General features: G+C 37.0%; 1 protein-coding gene across 4 annotated transcripts in view; it reads right to left on the reverse strand.

Moving 5' to 3' along the window:
• Window positions 1-21109, reverse strand: part of SBF2 (SET binding factor 2) — a 369201-nt gene that overhangs the window by 9028 nt on the left and 339064 nt on the right. For all 4 annotated transcript variants that reach the window (XM_039863556.1, XM_039863554.1, XM_039863555.1 and 1 more), the window contains 5 exons: window positions 19587-19688; window positions 18666-18851; window positions 4021-4147; window positions 1793-1920; window positions 367-600 (listed from right to left, as the gene is read on the reverse strand). In XM_039863556.1, the coding sequence (XP_039719490.1) occupies window positions 367-600; window positions 1793-1920; window positions 4021-4147; window positions 18666-18851; window positions 19587-19688 (777 nt within the window). The remainder of the gene's footprint in view (window positions 1-366; window positions 601-1792; window positions 1921-4020; window positions 4148-18665; window positions 18852-19586; window positions 19689-21109) is intronic.

Consider the following 21109-nt stretch of genomic DNA (forward strand, 5'->3'; position numbering starts at 1 on the left):
TGACCAGAGGAAGTAAAGCACCCACAGAAACCATGACCCGGGCCTGACTCAAGGTGCTTGGGCAGCTGAAACAGCTGGGGAGCTGCAAATTGCTCCATTGGCTTGACTGCTTCCTCGTAATACTAGAAAACTCATTTTTATTGAGACTCTTTTTCCAGTAACTAAGCTTGGTCCCCCACTGATGCTGGGGAGCAAATTTAGTTTCCTCATATTCCTGAAGTGCTACCTATAATGCTAGACCAAAGTGAGGAGAGCCACTTCTGTAAGGCTTTGAACCAGTCTTATCTTAGCCTGGGGTTCCCGAGGCCTTGTGCCTCTCTAGAGCCCACGATGCCCTAGGTGTATGTCTACGCGCTGTTGACTTACACTGAAGAGGCTGGTGAGAGCATCGGGCTGAGCACAGCTGACATCATCATAGCACGGCCACACTGTTCTCCTCTGGCTCTGAGGCCCAGCACCTCCGGCTAGTTCAGAGTCCTCAGATGGGAACTGCTTGGGGGTCAGCATCGTCCAGTCATATGAAGGCCCTGTGGAAAGGGTCTCCTCTATGTAGTAATCCCACTTCTTCAGGCTGGAGATATTTGCATTGGGCTTCAGGGCCTGTTTAAAGAAAATTCTGAAATATAGTTTCATCTTGACCCCAAGTTTACTTGAGGGCTGGCCCCTAACATTTGTAGGGTCTGGAGCAAGAGTATGAACGGAGGTTCAAATACCACGTCTCAATATTTAAATGTATATATAAAGATAAAGAATTCAATAAAATATGTTCCGTCTTCTCACATGACAAATATAATTTCTTAATGACCTGGAAGGCCAGGCTCAAATCGAGAATTCTTGGACTTCCTGCAATTCTACAGCATAGAGTGTGTGGCACCAAGGAAGCTGGTCCCAGCTCCCTGTCCTTGGCCTAACCCCCTATTCCTCCCACCTTGGTTCTGTCCTATACTCTGAGGGTCTTTTATAAATGTGTGTGTATATACCCCAGCCCACACAGCTAAACTCTGTCCACTCCCTGCCCAACAGCTACTTCTTAGCTGCCCTTTGGGCCTAGGGGTACATGCACTGGCTTGGGAGACAGACTCAGAGAAGTGGGCTGGAGAGTAACTTGTATTTGGGTAAAAAATTGTTAGGTACCAGAGCACGGTTTAGATGAAGGAGGGGAACCTAGGCAGCCATGTACCCTCGGTTTTCTAGTACGTGTCACCTCATGGGGAAGAGGCAGTTGGAGAAAGGCCAGCTGGGGTCCTAATGCCTGGGGCCTTCCTCCCCCGAGTAGGATACTCTTGCTTATCAAGCCAGTGTGTTCCAACTCAGAGCCTATTTTCACATAGATGAGCATAGCCGAGCACGGCTGCCTCTGAGAAGTCATTCTTCTCGGGCTGAGTTCCAAATATCCCTGCTCCCCATTGGGGTTCTTCCATGGCTTTCATTCAAATGGACTTAGGGAAGTCTTTTCTAAAGGATTTTAGATTTTTCAGCTTAAGATGACCTGTTGCCGCTTCAAGTTTCGTTTGTTCTTTCTTCCCAGGGAAAGTTGCCTTGCTTTGATTTTCTTGACGTTATCCCTTCTAGGTTTTGGGGGCCAGATCCTAATTTTTGTGGTCAAGAATTTGGCGAACAGTCTCCCTTCCATCATAAAACAAACCCGCAGTGTATCAAACTGTTGAATAGCTTCTGGTATTAAACCTAGTCGAATGTTTATAAAAAGCCTAAACAGCTTATATAAACTAAAAGTAAGGAAAACTTTAACTCAAAATATTCAGAAGATGAAACAAATGCTTTCTTACTGTACCTCTATTTCCACTGGTGAATATAAATAATTAAAGAAAATGGGACTCTTCTTGTGCATTCTATCAATACACTCCCAAATACAAATTCCTTTTTTGGCATGCTTATCTCCTTTATCATCAAATAAAGTTCCTGTAAATCCAAAAAACAACAACAAAAAAATAAATAAACGAAGTCAAATCAACAGTTTGCCTAAAAATATGATGCATGTAGCAGAAAAAAAGTGGAATATTTCTTATGACTCTAGAAACAGCAGTGTACATGCAGAAACCTCAGAAAACAACTACAAAGCTAAAGATAGGAATGGACTTCACAGTTACACGGAAACAGATCCAAATGAAAAGAAAAACAACTGATAAGGTTTCCCCAAGCATTTAGCAGTACATCATGACTCTCTTCCAATCTACATCTTACATCTATATCGAGATTCCCAGAGGTCCGTGCCAGGAGACATTCTACACATTTTTCAAGAGAAAATGAAAGGTCTTAAGAGTTGATTTGATGAAATTCAGTTAAAAACATAATTTTATGTTTCTTTTTTAAGTTGTTGGCTGTTTACTATAAAGCCATTTGAAGGGTTTTCTTGTTTAGTACTTTATATATACAACAAATCATGGTCATAGAGACTCTGGATAACACAAGGGTGTGGTCTGTGTCTTGGGTAACTTAAAAACAAAAGCCTAATTTAGGGGTGGCCCTTTAGGAATTTTCTGACACTATTTTTGTACCTTTTGAATGGTCAATCATGACCATTCACATGAGCCCACCTTATTTTTAATAGAGAGGAAGATGTGTTAGGGTAAGGCAGGAGGCATTCCTTTAAAAGGCCAGAAAAGGTGCCTCTCTTAGCAGTGCTGTCTTGCTTTCTTTTGGATGAAGTGACTCAGTCAAAAATCAACAAGCATTTTACCAGTTTATCAAAAAAAGAATGTCTTAAGCCCCAGGCTGCACAAGATCCTATAATATGGGGTCCCCCTCCCAAGACTAATTCATGTTTTCTTCTCTACCTTTTAATTGCAGAGTCCAGCGCAGTAGTTCTCAACCTTGGCCACATATTAGAAAGACTAAGGGCTTTAAAAAAATCTCAGTGCCTAGGTTTCACCTCGGCCCAAGGAAGTCAGAATCTCCGAGGATGGGCCCCAGATATTAGTTATCTTAAAAGTTCTCCAAGTGACTCCAATGCCCAATGTTAACTAGCTCTGTTTAAAATCAACACACAGGTACTTAAGAAATTAGGGTTTCTGATTATGATGTGTAAAATGACAATTCTGAGTCAACAAAGGTCTGGAGGTATAAACAGGTTGGAAAATGGTCTCACTTACCAAAAGTATGAAATATCATATTAGACAATTTAATAGCATGCACTGGAAAGCAGTACTTTCTGATTTTACACTTTAAACTGAGAACATTAGTAAATATTTTCAGCCACTAAGAGAGTCCTTGTTATGAATATTTAGGTACATATAATATTCTGAAAATCGATGATTTTTAGAATTTTGCTTGTCTTAACAAAACAGTCATGAGTATTTTCCCTTCTCCTCTCCCTAAAACCAAAGAAAGAATGTAAAATCCCTTTGGGGAATGTTTTCATAGGGGCCGATTGACTTTCAGCACCTGCTCTGTACAACTATTACTGTTTTTAAACATTATAATAATGATGATGTCTCAAATTTACTGAGTGCTTACTATGTACTCACAATTGTGCTAAGAAATGTACATATATTTTTTTGGCTCAAAGGGGCGTGTGCTAATATTGTTTCCAAATTAAAGATGAGGAGACTGAGGAAACTGAAAGGTACCTAACTTGTCCAAAGTACTCAGCTGGTAACTGCGAGTGCTGGAATTTAACCCTGGTCTGTTTGCTCCGAGCCCATGGCCTTCACTGCTATTCAGACTGCCTCTAAGGGCAGGCACCTATTCTCTACCAGACTGTACCCGGGGTGGAAAAACGGAGTCAAACACTTCTGAAACAGTGATACCACTTTGAGATATTCAACTAATAAGCAGATTTAACTTTTCAAAGGTGCTACAGAAATGACCACTTGCAGTGCCTAAGAGTTCACACAGCAAATAATTTCAGAATCGGGGAACATGTTCATAATCTACTTCTGTAGCTCAGGGTAAAACCCTAAAATGGCCTTGCCACACTTGGGGTTAGTTATGTTATTACAGTTTTAAATTAAAAATGCAAAACTAACAAAAGAGATGGACCAAGAGCATGCAAATACGTACCGTGCTCTAATCTTTCATAGTCTGAATCCAGGAGGAATGTTTTAAAGCGATTAGATACGTAGTGGAAAGCCAAGAACTTTAAGTAATAGAGACTGAATTCAAACTCAGTTGGATACTGGTTGTGAACCTGAAACATACAAGACATAGAAAAGAGTAAGAATCAAACCGAACAAAAAGTGATTTCATGCCACTGAATGCTGACCCGAAATATGAAGGAGACCATTTGGTCACACCCATTCAACTGACTCATTCCATGAGTGGAGGTGGGAAGAGAACCAGCTTTTCTGTGCACCTAGCATGCCGTACTAGGGGTTTTCATAAAAATCTCTGTAACAGCATTGCAAGATAAGCATCCCCCGCCTCCACTGCCTGACTTTATTGAGATACAACTGACATATAACATTGTGTAAGTTTACCACAATAGGGTCAGCTAGCATTTCTATCACCTGACATAATTACTTTTGTGAGAACTTTTAAGATCTACCTTCTTAGAAACTTTCAAGTATATAATATAGTATTGTTAACTAGTTACCATGCTGTACATTGGATCCCCAGAACTTATTCCACATGCAACTGGAAGTTTTACCCCTTGACCAACAGCCCCTCATTCCCCTCTGTACCCCATTCACTACCTTATACTGTGGTAGGCACCTGACAAATATAAATTAACGTTAAGTTACGGTGTTTGCTTTCCAGGCACTTGTGGTTTAATAGTGTGCAATATAACAAGAAAAACTGTACTTAAATAAGTTTGGCAGTGAAAAAATGAGGTCGTTTAGGGGGACAGAAAGAGATGTTTTCTGGACAAAAGAAATGTGTGCCTGTCTGAAGGCTGTGCAGAAGGAGCCAACAGACAACAAATTGTAGAGAAAGAGCTGATAACTAAGAGAATAAGGCCCTGGGAAAACAAGAATGAACGAGGCTAAAGGCCCAGAAATAGGGAACAGTCTTGGAACTGAGAAGGGATAGAAGAATTAGATAAAAAAGAAAGATATGTTTCAAGTGCCAAGGGAAAGGAGAGGAGCTCATATCTTTTAACCTTAATTTTTCATCAGTAAATTAGGCAGTGAGGTCACTGGACATAGGATAAGGGAATGATATGGGAGGGAAAGAGGAAGGCAGAGCTTGGACGGGTCACTGAGCGATAGCATACGTTGGGCAAGCTATATGCAGACTCTGAGGAGCCATCTCATGTTGGCAGAAGGCAGGCCGATGACCCTGTGACACTCTCTAATCCACCTAGCAATCTCACCTCTATATTGTTCAAACAATCTCTCGTGACTAGAGAATTCTGTTTGCTGGAGATAAGTTCCAATCATAATCGTACTTACTTAAAAGTTGTTTCAAATAAACACCACAGGCAGGCTGTCTAAAAGCCAGCTTTCCTCTCCATGTTTAATTTGGCAATGTGGACCCATACTTGCTCAGTCTGAGTGAGAGGCATGTGTGTGATATGTTGTTTGCCCAATAGATCAGTGGGAATTTAAAGTCATAATCTGGATATCGCTACTTTATCAGTTTATCATCTGGTTAGAAACGTAGTTTTCTGTGATGATTAAAGGCTTTTTTCTTCTACATTTTCTTATTGGCTTTTTAATTTAACTACAACTTTAGCTTATAAGTAATACAAAATAACATGGAATTTAGGAAGACTTATTAAGAGAGAGTTTGACCCTCATGCAGTGGAGCTGCTTTCCTGACCTGAGCACGTTCTGTGGCATCAAGTCTCCACAGGACACAGGAGAACATTCCATGGGACAGTTGTGACATGGCTCTGAATAGCTAGGCAGTGTGCCATAGTCCAGGTTTCTAGAACTGTACGCATATGTATTAAGTATGAATTTTCTCATACTTAAATGAGTATGAATTTCCTCATACTTAAAGGAAAATGAAAGGATTAGACAATATGGGTTTCCTGTGATTATGCTACATGAGCAACTAATTATAAGGGCTAAGCATACCTGAAGAGTTTATAGTTATAATTAAGTAAAACATTATGTCAATCTGATACATATTTAATGATCAACAGTTATTATTTTTCAGCATTATAATTGAGCATAAAAATAAGTTCATGTAAGTGGTTATAAGTAGTAATACTTTCTTCCATTTCTATAATGGAAAATGTAATTTTTAAAAATAGCTTCCCTTTTCTTGCTTTGTTAGCCCTCCATGTCTTTGGCTCAACTGTCAACCACGTCCCGTAGCACAACAATCCTCTTTCAAACACTTGTCCTTATTCATACATATGTACACCAGAAGACGTAGGCCTTGGGTTTGGCTCTCCACTAGGCCTGGTTCTCAGGTGTTCCTGGCTCCTTTCTAAAGCATTGTTCAGACCTAAAGTTTCCTGTGCTTCCCCCTCATGACTTGTCCTTTAATGCCAAGTAAAGCTCTCTAGTCCAAGCTCTTGGCTGAGAATCAACAGCACCACCCCAGGGGCCGGTGTGCACAGGATAGAGAGGGGATAACTCAGATTGTGGGTGGTAGGTCAGAAGGAGACAGGCCCAGGAAGATGGAACTTGATTCCCTACCATCTGAGTCTCAAGGAGGAGAAATATGCATTGTGCTCAGGTAGGGTAAAGTCACTGGCCAGTCAGTCCCTCCTCACAATTTTCAGGGGAAGAAGGGTTCAGGGCTATTTCCACTGAGCCAGTCCACAATAGGTTCTAAAAACTCTTTTTAGAACTTTTATTAAAGGCCTAGAATAACAACACATTTATCTCAATGATTACTCTCCACAGAAATCATTTACCTTACCGTATCTTTCCTGGATTATTCTGATATTTAATATGCTTAGGAATATAATTTTGAAGACTCACTTCTGAGGTAAAGCAAGATAGAAATAATGACTATGACCTTAAGTTGAACTTAGAGATCATATGCTAGGACTAGACGCAAAACTCTACACGTAGGAAAATGCTTTCATAGCCCACTGTACTGAGTGACTGGCCTCACCACAAACCCTGAACTCTGCAATTATGTTAGAAAGGTTAGACACTTCTCCAAGGCCTCTGGCATTCACCCTGCTTGAACTGGAATTGGTGCTTAGATAGCATCAAGGTGTGAGTGCTTGAGAGCGTGTGTGGGTTGCGTCTGTGTGCCACGATGGCACCTATAGTTGCTAACTGGGGTTGAAATACAATCTGCCCCAAACTGGGGTTAATTATCAGGTCTATTGGAAGTGGAAGAAAAGATGCTGTGCAATTTTTTTTTAACTCTTTAGCAAAAGTTTAAGCAACAAGCATATGAGAATTTGTCAATGAAAAAAAAAAAATCAGACTGACCCCAACCTAGGTTGATTAATACCTAGATAGTACATTTGGAATCTGACATTAAGAAACACAAGGAACGACTTTTTCTGAAATGTCTTTCTACCATAACAAGAAATGAAGACCTGATTGCAGTCACAAGACAAAATATGGTGTTTAGATTTCCAGGAATAAAGAAAAGTTATGCTTTTTCCATTTAGTCATACTTCCTAGGGACTCAGTTTGTCCAGTTCATTGGCTTCTTTTCGTCCTTATCAATGGGACACCTACACTCTTCTGCAGTACCATACTACAGTGGTCTCTGAAAGGCACGATCCACATGCTTCCTTTTCCTTCTGATGAAGTATAACTGATATATAACTGCATGTATTTATAGTGTACAATTTGATAAGTTTTTACATATCTATACACCTGTGAAAACAACAGCACAATCAAGACAATGAACATACCATCCGTAACTCCCAAAAGTCTCCTTGTGGTCTTTTTTGCCTCCTCCCGCATCCTTCTCCTTAAGCAACCACTGATTTGCTTTGTCATTACTGCTTAATTTGCATTTACTAAAACTTTAGACAAATAGAATCCTAAGTATGTACTTTTTTTTGCCTGCCTTCTTTCACCAAGCATAATTATTTGAGATACATCCATGTTGTTATCAGTAGTTAATTCCTTTTTATAGCTAAGTAGTATTCCACTGTATGGATATAACACAATTTGTTTATTCACTCACCTGTGGACAGACATTGGGTTGCTTCTAGATTTTTGGTTATTACACATACAGCTGCTACAAACAGTTATGTACAAGTCTTTGTAGAGAGCATAAGCTTTAATTTCTCTTGTGTAACTGCTTAGAAATGGAATGCTGAATTATATGGTAGGTAGGTATGTTTAACTTTTTAAGAAACGGCCAAACTGTTTTCCCAAATGGTTGAATAATTTTATATTCCCACCAGCTGTACTAGAGAGTTCCAGTTTTTCCACATTCTTGTCAACTCTTGGGGTAGTCAGTTTAAAATTTCTAGCCTTTAAAATAGGTATGTAGTGGTAGCTCACTGTGATTTTAATTTGCATTTAGTAATGATGAATGACATCAAGCACCTTTTCATGTGCTTATCTGTCATCTGTATACCTTTGGCGAAAAGTCAGTATAAATGTTTTGCCCATATAACTGTTTTCTTGTTAACTTTTGAGAATTCTTTATTTATTCTGGATATAAGTCCTTTATGGCTAAATTTATAATTTGCAAATATTTTCTCCCACTCTTCTTCTTTTCATTCTTCTTAACAGTGGTTTTTGAAGAAGTTTTCTGAAAAAGTCTAATTTATCAATCTGTTCTTTTATGGACCATGCTTTTGGTGTTGAATCTAAGATATCTTTGCTTAACCCAAGGTCATAAAGATTTCTTCCTGTTTTCTTCTAAAAGTTTTATAGTATTAGGTCTTATTATTAGGTCTCTTTTGAATTAATTTTTATATTGGTGCTAGGAATAGATTTTTTTTTGTATCCAGAAATCCAGCTGTCTGCCACCATTTGTTAAAAAGACTATCCTTTCCTCTACTAACTGCTTTTGCATCTTCATAAAAAATCAATTTTCCACATATCATACGTGTGGGACTATTTCTGGATGCTCTATATATCCTATTCCATTGATCTGTTTGTCTACTTTCATACCAATTGTCACACTGTCTTGATTACAATAAATACTTGATAAATACTACAGCTTTATAATGTCTTGAAATCAGATAGTGTTAGTCCTCTAATTTTGTTCTTTTTCAAAGATGTTTTGGATATTCTAGATCCTTTGCATTTCCATATGGATTTTAGAATTAGCGTGCCAATTTCTATAAAATAGTCTTCTAGCAATTTGATCGTGATTACATTGAATCGTTAGGTCAGTTTGGGGAGAGTAACATTTTAATAATATTAAGTCTTCTGACTCATGAACAAGAGGTATCTCTTGATTTATTTAAATCTTTAATTTCTCTCAATAATGTATTGTAGTTTTTCAGTGTCTAGGTGTTTAACATATTTTGTTAGATTTCTTTCATTTTTTAAAAGTACTATCGTAAATGGTGATTTTTAAACTTTTAATATTCTGAGGGTTAGTTTTTTTGTAGATTCCATATATAATCATGTTGTTTGTGAAAAAGATAGTTTTGCTTCTTCCTTTCTAACGTGGATACTTTTACTATTTTCTTGCCTTACTGCATGGCTAGGACCTTCAGTAGTATAGTGAGTAGAAGCAGTGAAGCAGACATCCTTGTCTTGCTCCTGATCATACGGCTAGAGCAGTCAGTCTTTCACTATTAAGTATGATGTTAGCTGCAGGTTTTTAAAACCGATACTATCTATAGTTTGAAGGAAGTTTCCTTCTTTTCCTGGTATCCTTAGAATTTTTACAAGGAATGAATGTTATATTTTGTCAAAAGCTTTTTCTGTATCTATTGCTATGATCACATGGTTCTTCTTTTTTAGTTTTTTAATATGGTGAATTACACTGATGATTTCAAATGTGAAGGCAACCATGAATTCCTGGGATAAATTCCACTTGACCATGCTATGCATCTTTTAAATATATTTATTTATATGGGATTTGCTAAAAATTCCTTTAGAAAATATGAATCTATGATCATTAGAGGTACTGGTATACAGTTTTCTCTCACTGTCTTGGTCAGGCCAGGTAATGCTGGCTTCACAGATTGAGTTGAGAAGTAGTCCCTTTGCTTTAATTTTCTGGATGAGTTTTTGGAGAATTGCTATTATTTCTTCCTTAAATACTTGGTAGAATTTACCAGTGAAACCACCTGGGCCTGAAGTTTTCAGCATGGAAAGGTTTTAACTGCAATTTCAATTTCCTTTATACACATTGGCCTATTCAAGTTATGTATTTCTTCTCGAGTGAGTGTGGTAGTTTATGTCTTTCAAGGAATTTGTCAATTTCACTTAAATTGTTGATTTTATTGGCACAAAGCTGTTTATAATATTCCCTTATGGTCCTTTGAATACTTGTAGAACCTGTAGTGATGTCATCTTTGTCATTTCTAATATTGATAATTTGTGTCCTTTCTTTGATGAATCTGGCTAGAGGGTTATCAATTTTATTGACCTTTTCACAGAACAGCTTTTGGTTTTATCAATTTTCTTTATGGCTGGCCACAAGATTTTGGAGGTCTAAAGGCAAGTCTGCTTCAAATAAATTTAGCCTTATTATTTATGAAGCATTGGGAATGATAGGCATCTCAGCCAATAAATTAATTCTATATGAGCACTTTCTGAAATATGCTGATAAACAGAGCTTTAAGCCTCTCTTAGGCATCATCTGGATTCTGCTGTTCAAAATAGTTTTGTATTTATCTTGATGAAGATAAAAAATATGTAAATTTAAAATACTAAGCTGTGTGAGGCATTTTAGTTTTGTTTTCCATTATAGAGTGAAACCTGCCAATTTCACTTATTTATAAGGAGAGAATCTGAAATGGAATTTGGAGAACCATAAATTTAGAGTCTTAGTTTTTGCCCATGTGCCATTAAGTACTTTGTAAAATTTATAGGCCCATAAAAATAAGCTATGACTCAAATCTTAGGAAAAATCAACATTTTGGGAATAAAATATAATAAGTTAAAATTGAATTTCCTTTCAAGAATTACAAATATTAAGCTACAAGAGACCCTATATAAAATGGTATCAACATCTGAGAAACTGTGGGTATGGTTAGACACACCTTAGAAGAATAAGCAGCTAATATTAGTTTGTTATTTCACAGATTAAGTTTAAAAAAGCATTAATTATGTACCTTGTACTGTGCTGATCACTTTACATAAGATTTTTAATCTTTCCAGATATATATATATATATATGCTGAAGCACAGAGAGGTTAAATAATTTGTTAAAGGTCGAAAATTAGTAAATGAGACTGATATGCAAACTTAGATTTTATGGCTCAAATATTAATATAAAATTGCTTTTGTTATAAAGCAGCTTGGATTATGTCATTTTTTGCCAGTTTTCTGGCAGACACCAGAAATTCTTGAGTATACCATAAATCCATTAACTGCAGCTTTTTGCCAGTATTAGTGGGCACATTTTGGAGTAACCAACCTGTGTAAGGGCAGCTTGGCTTCTCACACGTGTGCTCACAAGGAAGCTCAGATCTTCAAGAGGTAAAGTAGCTTTTCTCTTTGGAATAGGCCCTAGCATTGTGCTGGCATACTGTAACTGTGAGTAGAATATATCACAAAGCCAGAACAGAGTGGTCAATTTACAATTTGAATAAACTTCAAAGGCAAAGTTTTAACTGTTGTTTTTCTCAAAGCAGGAAATAATGAAAAGCTCTAAAATGTCCTCAAAGATTTACTTTAATGCTGAAATAAAGGAACTGCTTTCTTATACTTCATATTTTCATTCATATTATACATATTTTTCCCCTTGGTATTATATTTTAAAAATAAATTTTAGGTAAAAATTTCATTTTTGTATTTTGGATGTATTTTCCTTTTGAATTTGGTTCAACTATTTTAAGAAAAGGAAGCAGCCTGTAATGATATCATTTGAACTAAGCCAATTTCTTTTAGAAGCAACAAAAAAAATCTGCCAGATGTTGCTATTATGAAACAGTGATCTAGCATTTATAATTCATCTGACACCTGGATATACTGGCGTAAACAATGGCTTTTTATATGATGAGGCAGTTCTAATTTAAGATCAGTGCTTCATCTGTTTTCTTTGTAACTCTTATTAGTGCTAAAGGACAAGTCTAGGCACATTTCCACGGCTGCCTTTTGGCATTCGGCATGTCAGAAATGGTTAATAAGCAGAAAACACATTCCACCCAGGAAAGTTTCGCCTGCTGCTGTGTAATTTTGTACTTATTTTTTTAAATGTTGTTGGGCTTGGCTCTGTTTTGTGCCCCTGGGAAAGGACAACACTAATTCAAATGGTCTGGCAAAAGTCAGAGTCATGTAAAGCACTAGTATTCACTTGAAAGGTATTCAAAGAAGGCATTTTCTAATGCCTAAAACCAGTATGTAGGAGATGATGAAACACTACCTTATAATTAAGTGAGCAAGTCAGTAGCACTATTTGTTAACTATAGTCTTCTATAGTCTCCTGTTTTTGAATGAATAAACAATCCCTTTTCAGCACAAAATAATTTGCTTCACCAAAGCTGATACCTATCATAGCCATGCATCTTTGAAATACTGCAATTAAAGTCATATGCTTGCTTTGCCATGACTTGTCTGCACTCAGGTTATTGTGTATGAGGTACTAAGTCAAACGAGGGTTCAGACAAATTTTTAAAATTTTATATTTTAATTAAAAAATATTACCATAGTACAACCAAATTTGAAATTAAACTGAAGGAGTCTTTAGACCCTGAACAATATTATTTTCTATAGTTTGCCAACTTGTTTTCAATTTCAGAATTGGTTTATATAGCACATTTGAATTTTAAGTTTTTACTCAAAAGTAACCAGAAATTAAACACATACCCTAAGTTGCTTTATATAACTTAACACAATGCAGTACATTCCTGTTATCTTTAGAATAAACTACAATAAATGCTAAAAGATAACAAGAATGTAATTTAGTACTTAATTTTAGTTTATGTATAAATGCTTTGTTCATACCTTTAAGAGGTACTCATGGAATTCAGGTGACTTTCCAATATTCTAGACTACTCCCACTCTCGCCCACCCCAACCCACCACCAACAATAAAATATAAGCATACATTCCAAGTAATTATTATAATACTTGAGATACAGTGATGTTCTCATCTGTGAGGACAATATATCTTATATGAGAACCTCCATCTCTTATTGACTGTGAGTGGATTCTTTTGCTGACTCTAATGTTTAGGTATGCAGAATTCTGCAAGTTGAACATGGATATTGAACACATTTAACAGTGCATTAACTTAAGTCAAATCCAGCCATACAAATTCAGTCCTCTGTAACTCTCCTTCAATTAAAGACAAGTAAAATTTAAAAGATAAAAAGCCCAAAAGGAGGTAGAGAGAAAAGGCAGGGAGATAGTAGTAGGCCAAGAAAATTCAGTAAATTTTTGAAAGATGGAAAATAGAATGAAGACTTGCAGTTATGTGATAGAAAACGAGAAGCTACACTGGGACACCTGTAGGATAAAAATGATTTGAGAAGGTAACAGCTTGCCCTGTAAACCCAGAAAGCTCAGGACTCAGAGGCCCAAGTGCTGAGTAACATACATAGAGGTGAAATGAGAACTAAGAATGAGGACTGGTCATGTCCATAGAGGCAGTTGGGGTACCTCCAGGTCCTTTCCTGCCCCATGTAGTCATGTGACTGTAAGCAAGAGATTAGGTTTGTTCTCTGGAAAATTGAAACTTGAAAAAGTCTGGGCTTGGGAACACCAGACATAACTGGGTTAATGATAGGGCTTGAGACTAAAAAAAGCATGGAAAAAGTAAAAATCTGCACACTTAATTGGGATTTCCCTGGATCCATTTCCTGCTCTGCTTCCAGAAAGCAGGCAGCCAGGCTTATAAGTACTCTCTGGGCACCACACTGACATAATTTTCTCTGCAGAAACTAGATAGCTGCTGTTTTCTTTTTCTGAAACTCCAGTTTACTGAGATGTTGGACTTACTAATTAAAAATAATTTTTCATGTTCATTGAAGTCTAATTTATAATAAAAATTCCTTATTGTGTAACCACCACAATCAGGATATAGAATGTTCTCTATCCTAAAAAGTTTGTCTGTGCCCCTCTGCAGTTGATCTCTTTTCCTGACCGCTAGTTCCAGGCAACCACTGATCTGTTTTCTGTAATTGTATACCTTTTGTAGAATTTCATGTAAATGAAATCATATAGTGTGCAGCCCTTTTTATCTGTCTTTTCCCACAGTTATCATGATTTTAAGATTTATCCATGTTGTTGTGAATATTACTATTTCATATGCCAGAATTTGTTCATCTGTTCACCAGTTGATGGAGATTTGTTTTTCATGCTACCCTTTTATAATCATATCCATTCCCTCCCCCGCCCCACTGTCTCTAAACCCTGGAAACCAATAATTTGTTCTCTATTTCCTATTTTTGTCATTTCGAGAATGTTATATAAGTGGAATCGTATAGTGTGCGATCATTTCAGATCGCCTTTTTTTTTCACTCAGCATAATGTTCTTGAGATCCATTCAAGTCGTTGTAGGTATCACAGTCGTTCCTTTTTATTGTTGATTAGTATTCCACGGTATGGATATACCACAGTTTGTTTAGCCATTCAGCTATTGTAGGGCATTTTGTCCTTCCCTACCTCCAGTTTTTGGTTATTATAAACTTCTATAAACAATACTTTTATATCTGAGGTGAGTTTCTTATAAATAGTATATTGTTAGGTCATGATATATTTAGACCACTTCCATTTAATGTAATTATTGCTATGTTAGGGCATAAGTCTGTCATTTTACTTTTTGTCTTCAGTCTGTTCTATTTTTTCCTTTGTTTTCTTTTTCCTGCCTTGTGTGGATTACTTGAATACTTTTTAGAATTCCATTTTGATTGATCTATAGTGTTTTTGAGTATATCTCTTTATATAGCTTTTGTAGTGGCTGTTCCAGGTATTACATTCTGTATCTTATCACAGTTCACTGGTGTTAACATTTTACTAGTTTTGGTGAAGCGTAGAAACCTAATTTCTATTTCCATTCCCCCATTTCCTCTACAGATATTGAGAACTACAGCAAACAATGCTACAATTTTTGCTTCAACCATCAAACATACTTTAGAAAATTCAAGAGAAGTCTAATGTATTTACCCATATTGTACTTTCAGTTCTTTTTTCCTTTCTGACATTCCAAGGTTCCTTCTTTTATCATTTACTTTCTGTTTGAAGAACTTCCTTTAGCCATTTAGGTCTATGATCGATTTTAAATAGATTTTCATGAATGATATAAGGGTCAAGGTTGATACTTTTCAAATAAATATCCAGTTACTACAATACCATTTGTTGAAAAGTATCTTTTCCCCATGTCTAGGTTTTATAATTGTTTTCTGTGGGAGAAGTTGTCTTTAGAGTCTTAACCCCTTATTTGCAGAGGCAGCAAACTTATTTATTTTAAACTCTGCTTTACTTTGTGAAATCTTAGGATGTTCCTTCAATATGATAAATAAAAAAGGAACAGTTACAAACTTTTATCTCAGCAGAAATTTAAAAAATTCTTAAGTTTATTTTAGGATAAAAATATATAAAACTGAAAATACAGACATTTCTATATGCCCATGGATGTTATCTTAAAAGGCTTAGTAAAGAAGGTTGTTACACTAACAGCCTATTCTCCATTTAATTCTTATTTAAAAAAAAATGTCGACATTGGTTCAGTTTAATTCTTATTTTAAAAAGTTTACATGAGTGATTCTACCTGCCATTCCTCTCAATGAATTTATGCCTCAGAGTCAGATTTAGGTGGGGAACGTGACACTGATGTTCCCTCATTTAGTCTCTGTTCCTGCATGACCTATAAGTGTGAACACTGCATTATAAGGATGATGATCTTAATAAAGACATGCATTTTTATATACCATAGACACTAAAAGACAGACAACTGCTTCATCTAGTGTTTAAGTGAATAAACAGTGATATTATCTCAATGCAGTGGTTAAAAATTGGTTGTGTGTACTTGCTGAAACAGAACATTGGCCTCCAGTGAGCAGCCTTAAGAACTTCAAGAAAACTTTTGACATTATATTCAAAATGAATATGAGGAACAATAATTCTTTAAGAAATGTGGAGCCAGTGAAAGTTTTTGTTTGTCTGCTCTAAAGATTTTTGTCAAAGAGAATAACAGCATCGTTTCTGGGCTTTCAGAAGATTATGCTAACAATTCTACTTAGGATATTCTAGATGATCTTGATGAAGGGTGTGAGAGCCTGATCAAGGTGGTCATTCAAATTTTCATTGGTTCATTCATTATACATATTTATTCAAGGTCTACTCCATCCCAGAGACTGAATTATAATTGTGTTAGATATTGGGATATAAAGGCTAAAATGATATAGTCTCTGTTCTCAAGAATTCTCAGTTTAAGTAGAAGGCAAAAGACATATAGAAATATATCCTAGTGTTACAGATGCTACCAAAGAAGTCTGTGCATGGTTCGTTAGAAATACAAATGAGGGGATCACGAAAAGATTCAAAGATCACTTAGGATCATGAAATAAAATACAGTGCTGAGAACAGTGCCCAGCTCATAGCGAGCAGTCAGAAAATATTAGTGATGATTGTTAGTAGTAGTGGTACACAGGCATGGAGGCAGACATAATCTAGTGCATTTGGTAAGCACAATAAGACAGTAAGAAAGATAGTAAGAAGCACTTTCATGAAGAATTCATATGCTTTCACCTATTTAGAAGTGAGAAAAGATGCCTGCTCTTCTCCTTTGGTGTCAATTAAGCTTTCCATTTCAGAGACAATAGTCTCAAAACTTCTCCATTATCTATTTTCCAAAAGGAATATGAATAAAAAAGCTAACATTCAAGCAGAAAAAAATACAGTAATACTTAACATTGTCAATAGGTTCTTGGAAACTGACTTTAAGTGAAAAGACATATAATGAAACTGATTTTACCATAGTTTAACTGATATAAACAGAAGTTTCTATGGCACATTTCTAGTCATAAAAACATCACTAAACTTCTAAATAAAGACCCAAAACACTTCTAATATTAAACATTGAAATAAATGTGAGCTATACATACATTTAAGAAAGACTAATAAAAACAAGTAAGAGAATTCTTTTCTAATCTCCTTATTCCAGTTCAGGGCCACGGGTGGCTGGAGCCCATCCCAATGCTCAGGGAGCAAGGCGGGCACCCACCCTGGACAGGATGCCTTCACTGAAGGGCCACTCGGCCACACCCACACTTACTCAGACTGGGACGATGTAGACACGCCAATTCACTTGACGTGCACATCTTTTGGATGTGGGAAGAAACCAGAGTACCTGGAGAAAAGCCACGCAGATGTGGGGAGAACGTGAAAACTTCACACAGACAGTGGCCCCAGCTTGGAATTGACTTTTTTCCTTGTCGACATTATAATGAAACAACATTGAATAAAATGATGTTATTTGAGGACCTGCTGTATTCCATTTGCTGCAGAGTTTGAAAGTATAATCTCGACCTTGTGATCAGCTTCTCCAGATGCTGCTCAGGTAGAATCAATAGATTTTTTCTTTAAGAAGCTGATTAGAGCTATCGAAAACATAACTACCAGTGTGTGTGAATGTGGTGGGTGAGGGGTGGGGATGGAAAGTCACTGCCAATGATAAAATATTCTAAAATGGATTGTGGTAATTACACAACTCTGAATATACTAAAAACTACTGAATTATACACTTTAAATAATTTTTAAAAATTAGTAGTGAATTAAAAAGTTGATTAAGTAATTAATGGAATAAAAAACCAAACCAAACACAACCATACACCAACTTGGCTTCTACAGAAGACTTAATTCCCATTCTGGTTCCTAAAAACATTCTCACCCTCCCTTCTAATACATAGTTGAGACCAACGTACTCCAAAGAGGCTCACTGTTCTGACAAATATATCTGACATGCCAGAACCCATTCACTGTTGTGATGCAGATGAAACAAAGCTGGAAATTTCAACGCTGCTTTCCCCAGGCCAGTTTAGCCACCAGCGCCAATGCCTTTAACGTGCGGCTTCAGTGCCATCTAATTCTCAAGCCCAATCCTGACCAGCAGCCCAAGAGGAAGTTTTATCTGATGTGCCTGAGATGAAGGTGGGAGGGAGACTAGAGCATTCACATCTCCCTCACCCACCTTCCACTGGGTTTGCCTGGATTATACACCTGGGTTTCTGTCTGGTTTCTTGCTGAGCCTTGATTTGCTCACCCAGTAGAACTGAGCCAGTGTTCCCAATTTCATAGGCTTGCCTGGTTGAGCTCTGATTCTTTCTCGAGGGGTTAGGTTCTACTTCCTATATTCCCAGGCACAAGCTAGGGTCCTCCCAAGTGGGGAAGACCACATGCTGGATTTCCAGCTCTGCCATTACCTAGAGATCTTCTCTGGTCTACTTGAGGTCAAACCTTCTTGGAGAACAAGCCCAAGTTTGCTCCTCTTCTTGGGAGATGATAATTTAGAGTGCTGGCCACTTCACTTGGGGGCCAGTCCAACAGCCAGCTCAGCTGTCCTAGTTCAAAAAGCCAACTAGTTTTTTTTCTTCTCTATTCCCAGGAGTCTACAGCTGAGATTTCAGCAAGTCTAACGGCTAACTTCGCCAGAGTTATTATAACATGAAGGTACCTGGCACAGTACTGCAATGCTTCATACATGCTAGTCCTTTCCTTTCCTTCATATTAAGTCAAGTTAAGATGCTCTACTTACCTGGTGTACACAGTCTAAGAATTGTAGGAAGACTGGAGTAAAACCACTACCCTGACAATTGAGGGTCAAGCTGCTCCGATGACTGAATTTATGACCAAAAGAGAGCCATTCTTTTTCGACCAACATCCGGAAGCCTTCAAGTGTCCTATAAAAGGGATCACTGAGTAACTGAACCAGAGATGTCACCTAGGGCACAAACAGGATGGATACTTCATTATGTTCAGTTCTGAAAAAAATTCTTTTGTTAAGACAAAGCACTTCCTTTTGATGATAGCTAAATCACAGGCAAAGTTACCTGGACAGCAGTTCATTAACTGCTCCAGGACAGTCAATCAAATTAATTCCACAAACTTTCCAGTAAAAACTATAAGTCAGATTCATTTTGGCTACATGTTTTCTTTCAGGAAATTCAGATTTTAATGCTTACCTGGCCAGTTTGCTGACTGTTGCTTTCTCTTAGGTTAATTAATGGGGCTGGAAAATCAGCTCAAACCTATAGCTACTTTTTTGGCAGGTATAGATTAATGTCTTACTGTAGTTTATATCCATATTTTTCCTTTTCACTCTGGAGTGAGTAAAGGAGGGACTTATAGAGAACCAGGGAAAGAACTGACAAAACCTGAGAAGGATGGTTCATTTGCTACACTGCTAGTCAAGAGTCCACTTGTATGCTCGCGTGGTGCATCTGTGGTGTGGGAACCTGAGGCTCCAAGCCAGAGCTCTAGGCTACACATGGGCCTGAAAGCTCACGGCACAGAGCTTTCTGATAGACAGCCTGTACTGCTTAACACAGGACTTTTTCTATCTATACGTACTGGTCATTATACAAAAGATTCATCTGCAGAATTTAAAATCAAATGAACTGAAATATAAATTCATGCCAATAAAAAATTAAATATCTGAAAATATGTGTAAATTTACTTGTGCAGTGATGTCCCAGCCTTCTTCCAAACAGACCAAAACGGAGGAACCGTTCTCAAGTACTTCTGATACAACCACAGCTAGCTGCATTACCCTGTGAAGCTAAGAGACAGGAAAAGAGGTCATAATTAGACCAGGTACTTTCTGTGTACCAAGGATAGAGAGACTGGCTATCAGCCTCAGACAAGTTAGGGATGAAATATCTGGACAAAAGAAACACAAAAGTTTTAAATACTTAAAAGTTGTCAAAATCAAGATTAAACAATGACATAGTTTTAATAGTAGGCACATTTTAAAACAATGTGTTCTAGGGATAGATAATGATAATAATTGATCTTAAATGGTTTCCTAGAAGAGCTATAATTCTGTAGAGTGGAAGAGAAGGGAAAGTGAGAGAGGTTCTAAGTAACACTCTCAACATAGTTATTGGCCTTAAAATTTGTTTTTCTGTGATGGCGGAGTAAGTTCTGTTTCAGATACTCTTAATTTTTCTGGAATTAAATTGGGATGGTTGCACAACTTAGTGAATATACTAAAAAGCACTGAACTATATACTTTAAAATGATGACTTTTATGATAAATGAGTTATATCTTTAAAAAAAAAAAAGACACTTATTTGTCTGTACTGTGTATTAAATGGAAAGAAAACTTGTATTTGTGCTCAGCTTTTAAAGCCAAGCCAATTTGCTCATAGTCCCTAATGAACAATTAGGGTACGAGCAGATCATACAGATTTCAAAACCAAATGTGCAACATTCTAGTTTTAAAAAATATTTTAAGTATCACTTGTCATAATTTATAGAATAAATCCAACCTTGCACTAAAACGAAATGAAACAAAAAGAAACAAAACAAAACACCCCTTATTTTAAACAGAGCTAGGCTATTTTAAACACAGGAACAAGGCACATGTCCTCTCCAGCAACAGGAAGCTCCTCAACTCACTGTTTCTATAAGACAGCTATTACGAGACTTGAATTTTCTTGTGCTTAGCATTTGCTCGAGTTAAAATGCCAATATCCCAAGCAGGGTACTGTTTTCTACTGTTTTTAGTCATTAACTTCTGGTATGGATCTACTTTGGAATAAGGAGCAGACACAGAATTTACCAAAAGTAAAGATAGGCTGTGTGGTGGGGACATTTTGGGGCTGGGACACACAGCTTAGGAACTGAAGGGAGTATTGATCAGCTCCTTTCATGGGTACTCAAAGAATCCTAAATGGTCTTAATAGTAATTAATATATCCTGATATAGATTTATAGCTAATTGTATATGTGGGTTGTTTTTATATGGTTTAAGTATCTTAAGAATAGTCACTGCTTTGGGTACTCACATAATTTTCTGGCTTTTTTTTTTGCCTTTAGTCCAATATACTATATAAAACAACCCTTTTCCTCCTCAAGGGAGGCAGGAGGCTTGGAGCTGGATAGGGGCAGGGACAGAGGGGCTGGAAGCTCCTCTAGGGGATGGAGGAAGAATGGACATAGTATCAGGGACCTAAAGACAAGGCTGAAGGCTATATTG

The sequence above is a fragment of the Pteropus medius genome, unplaced genomic scaffold (genome assembly GCF_902729225.1).
Source record: "Pteropus medius unplaced genomic scaffold, Ma_sr-lr_union100, whole genome shotgun sequence".
Taxonomy (NCBI): domain Eukaryota; kingdom Metazoa; phylum Chordata; class Mammalia; order Chiroptera; family Pteropodidae; genus Pteropus; species Pteropus medius.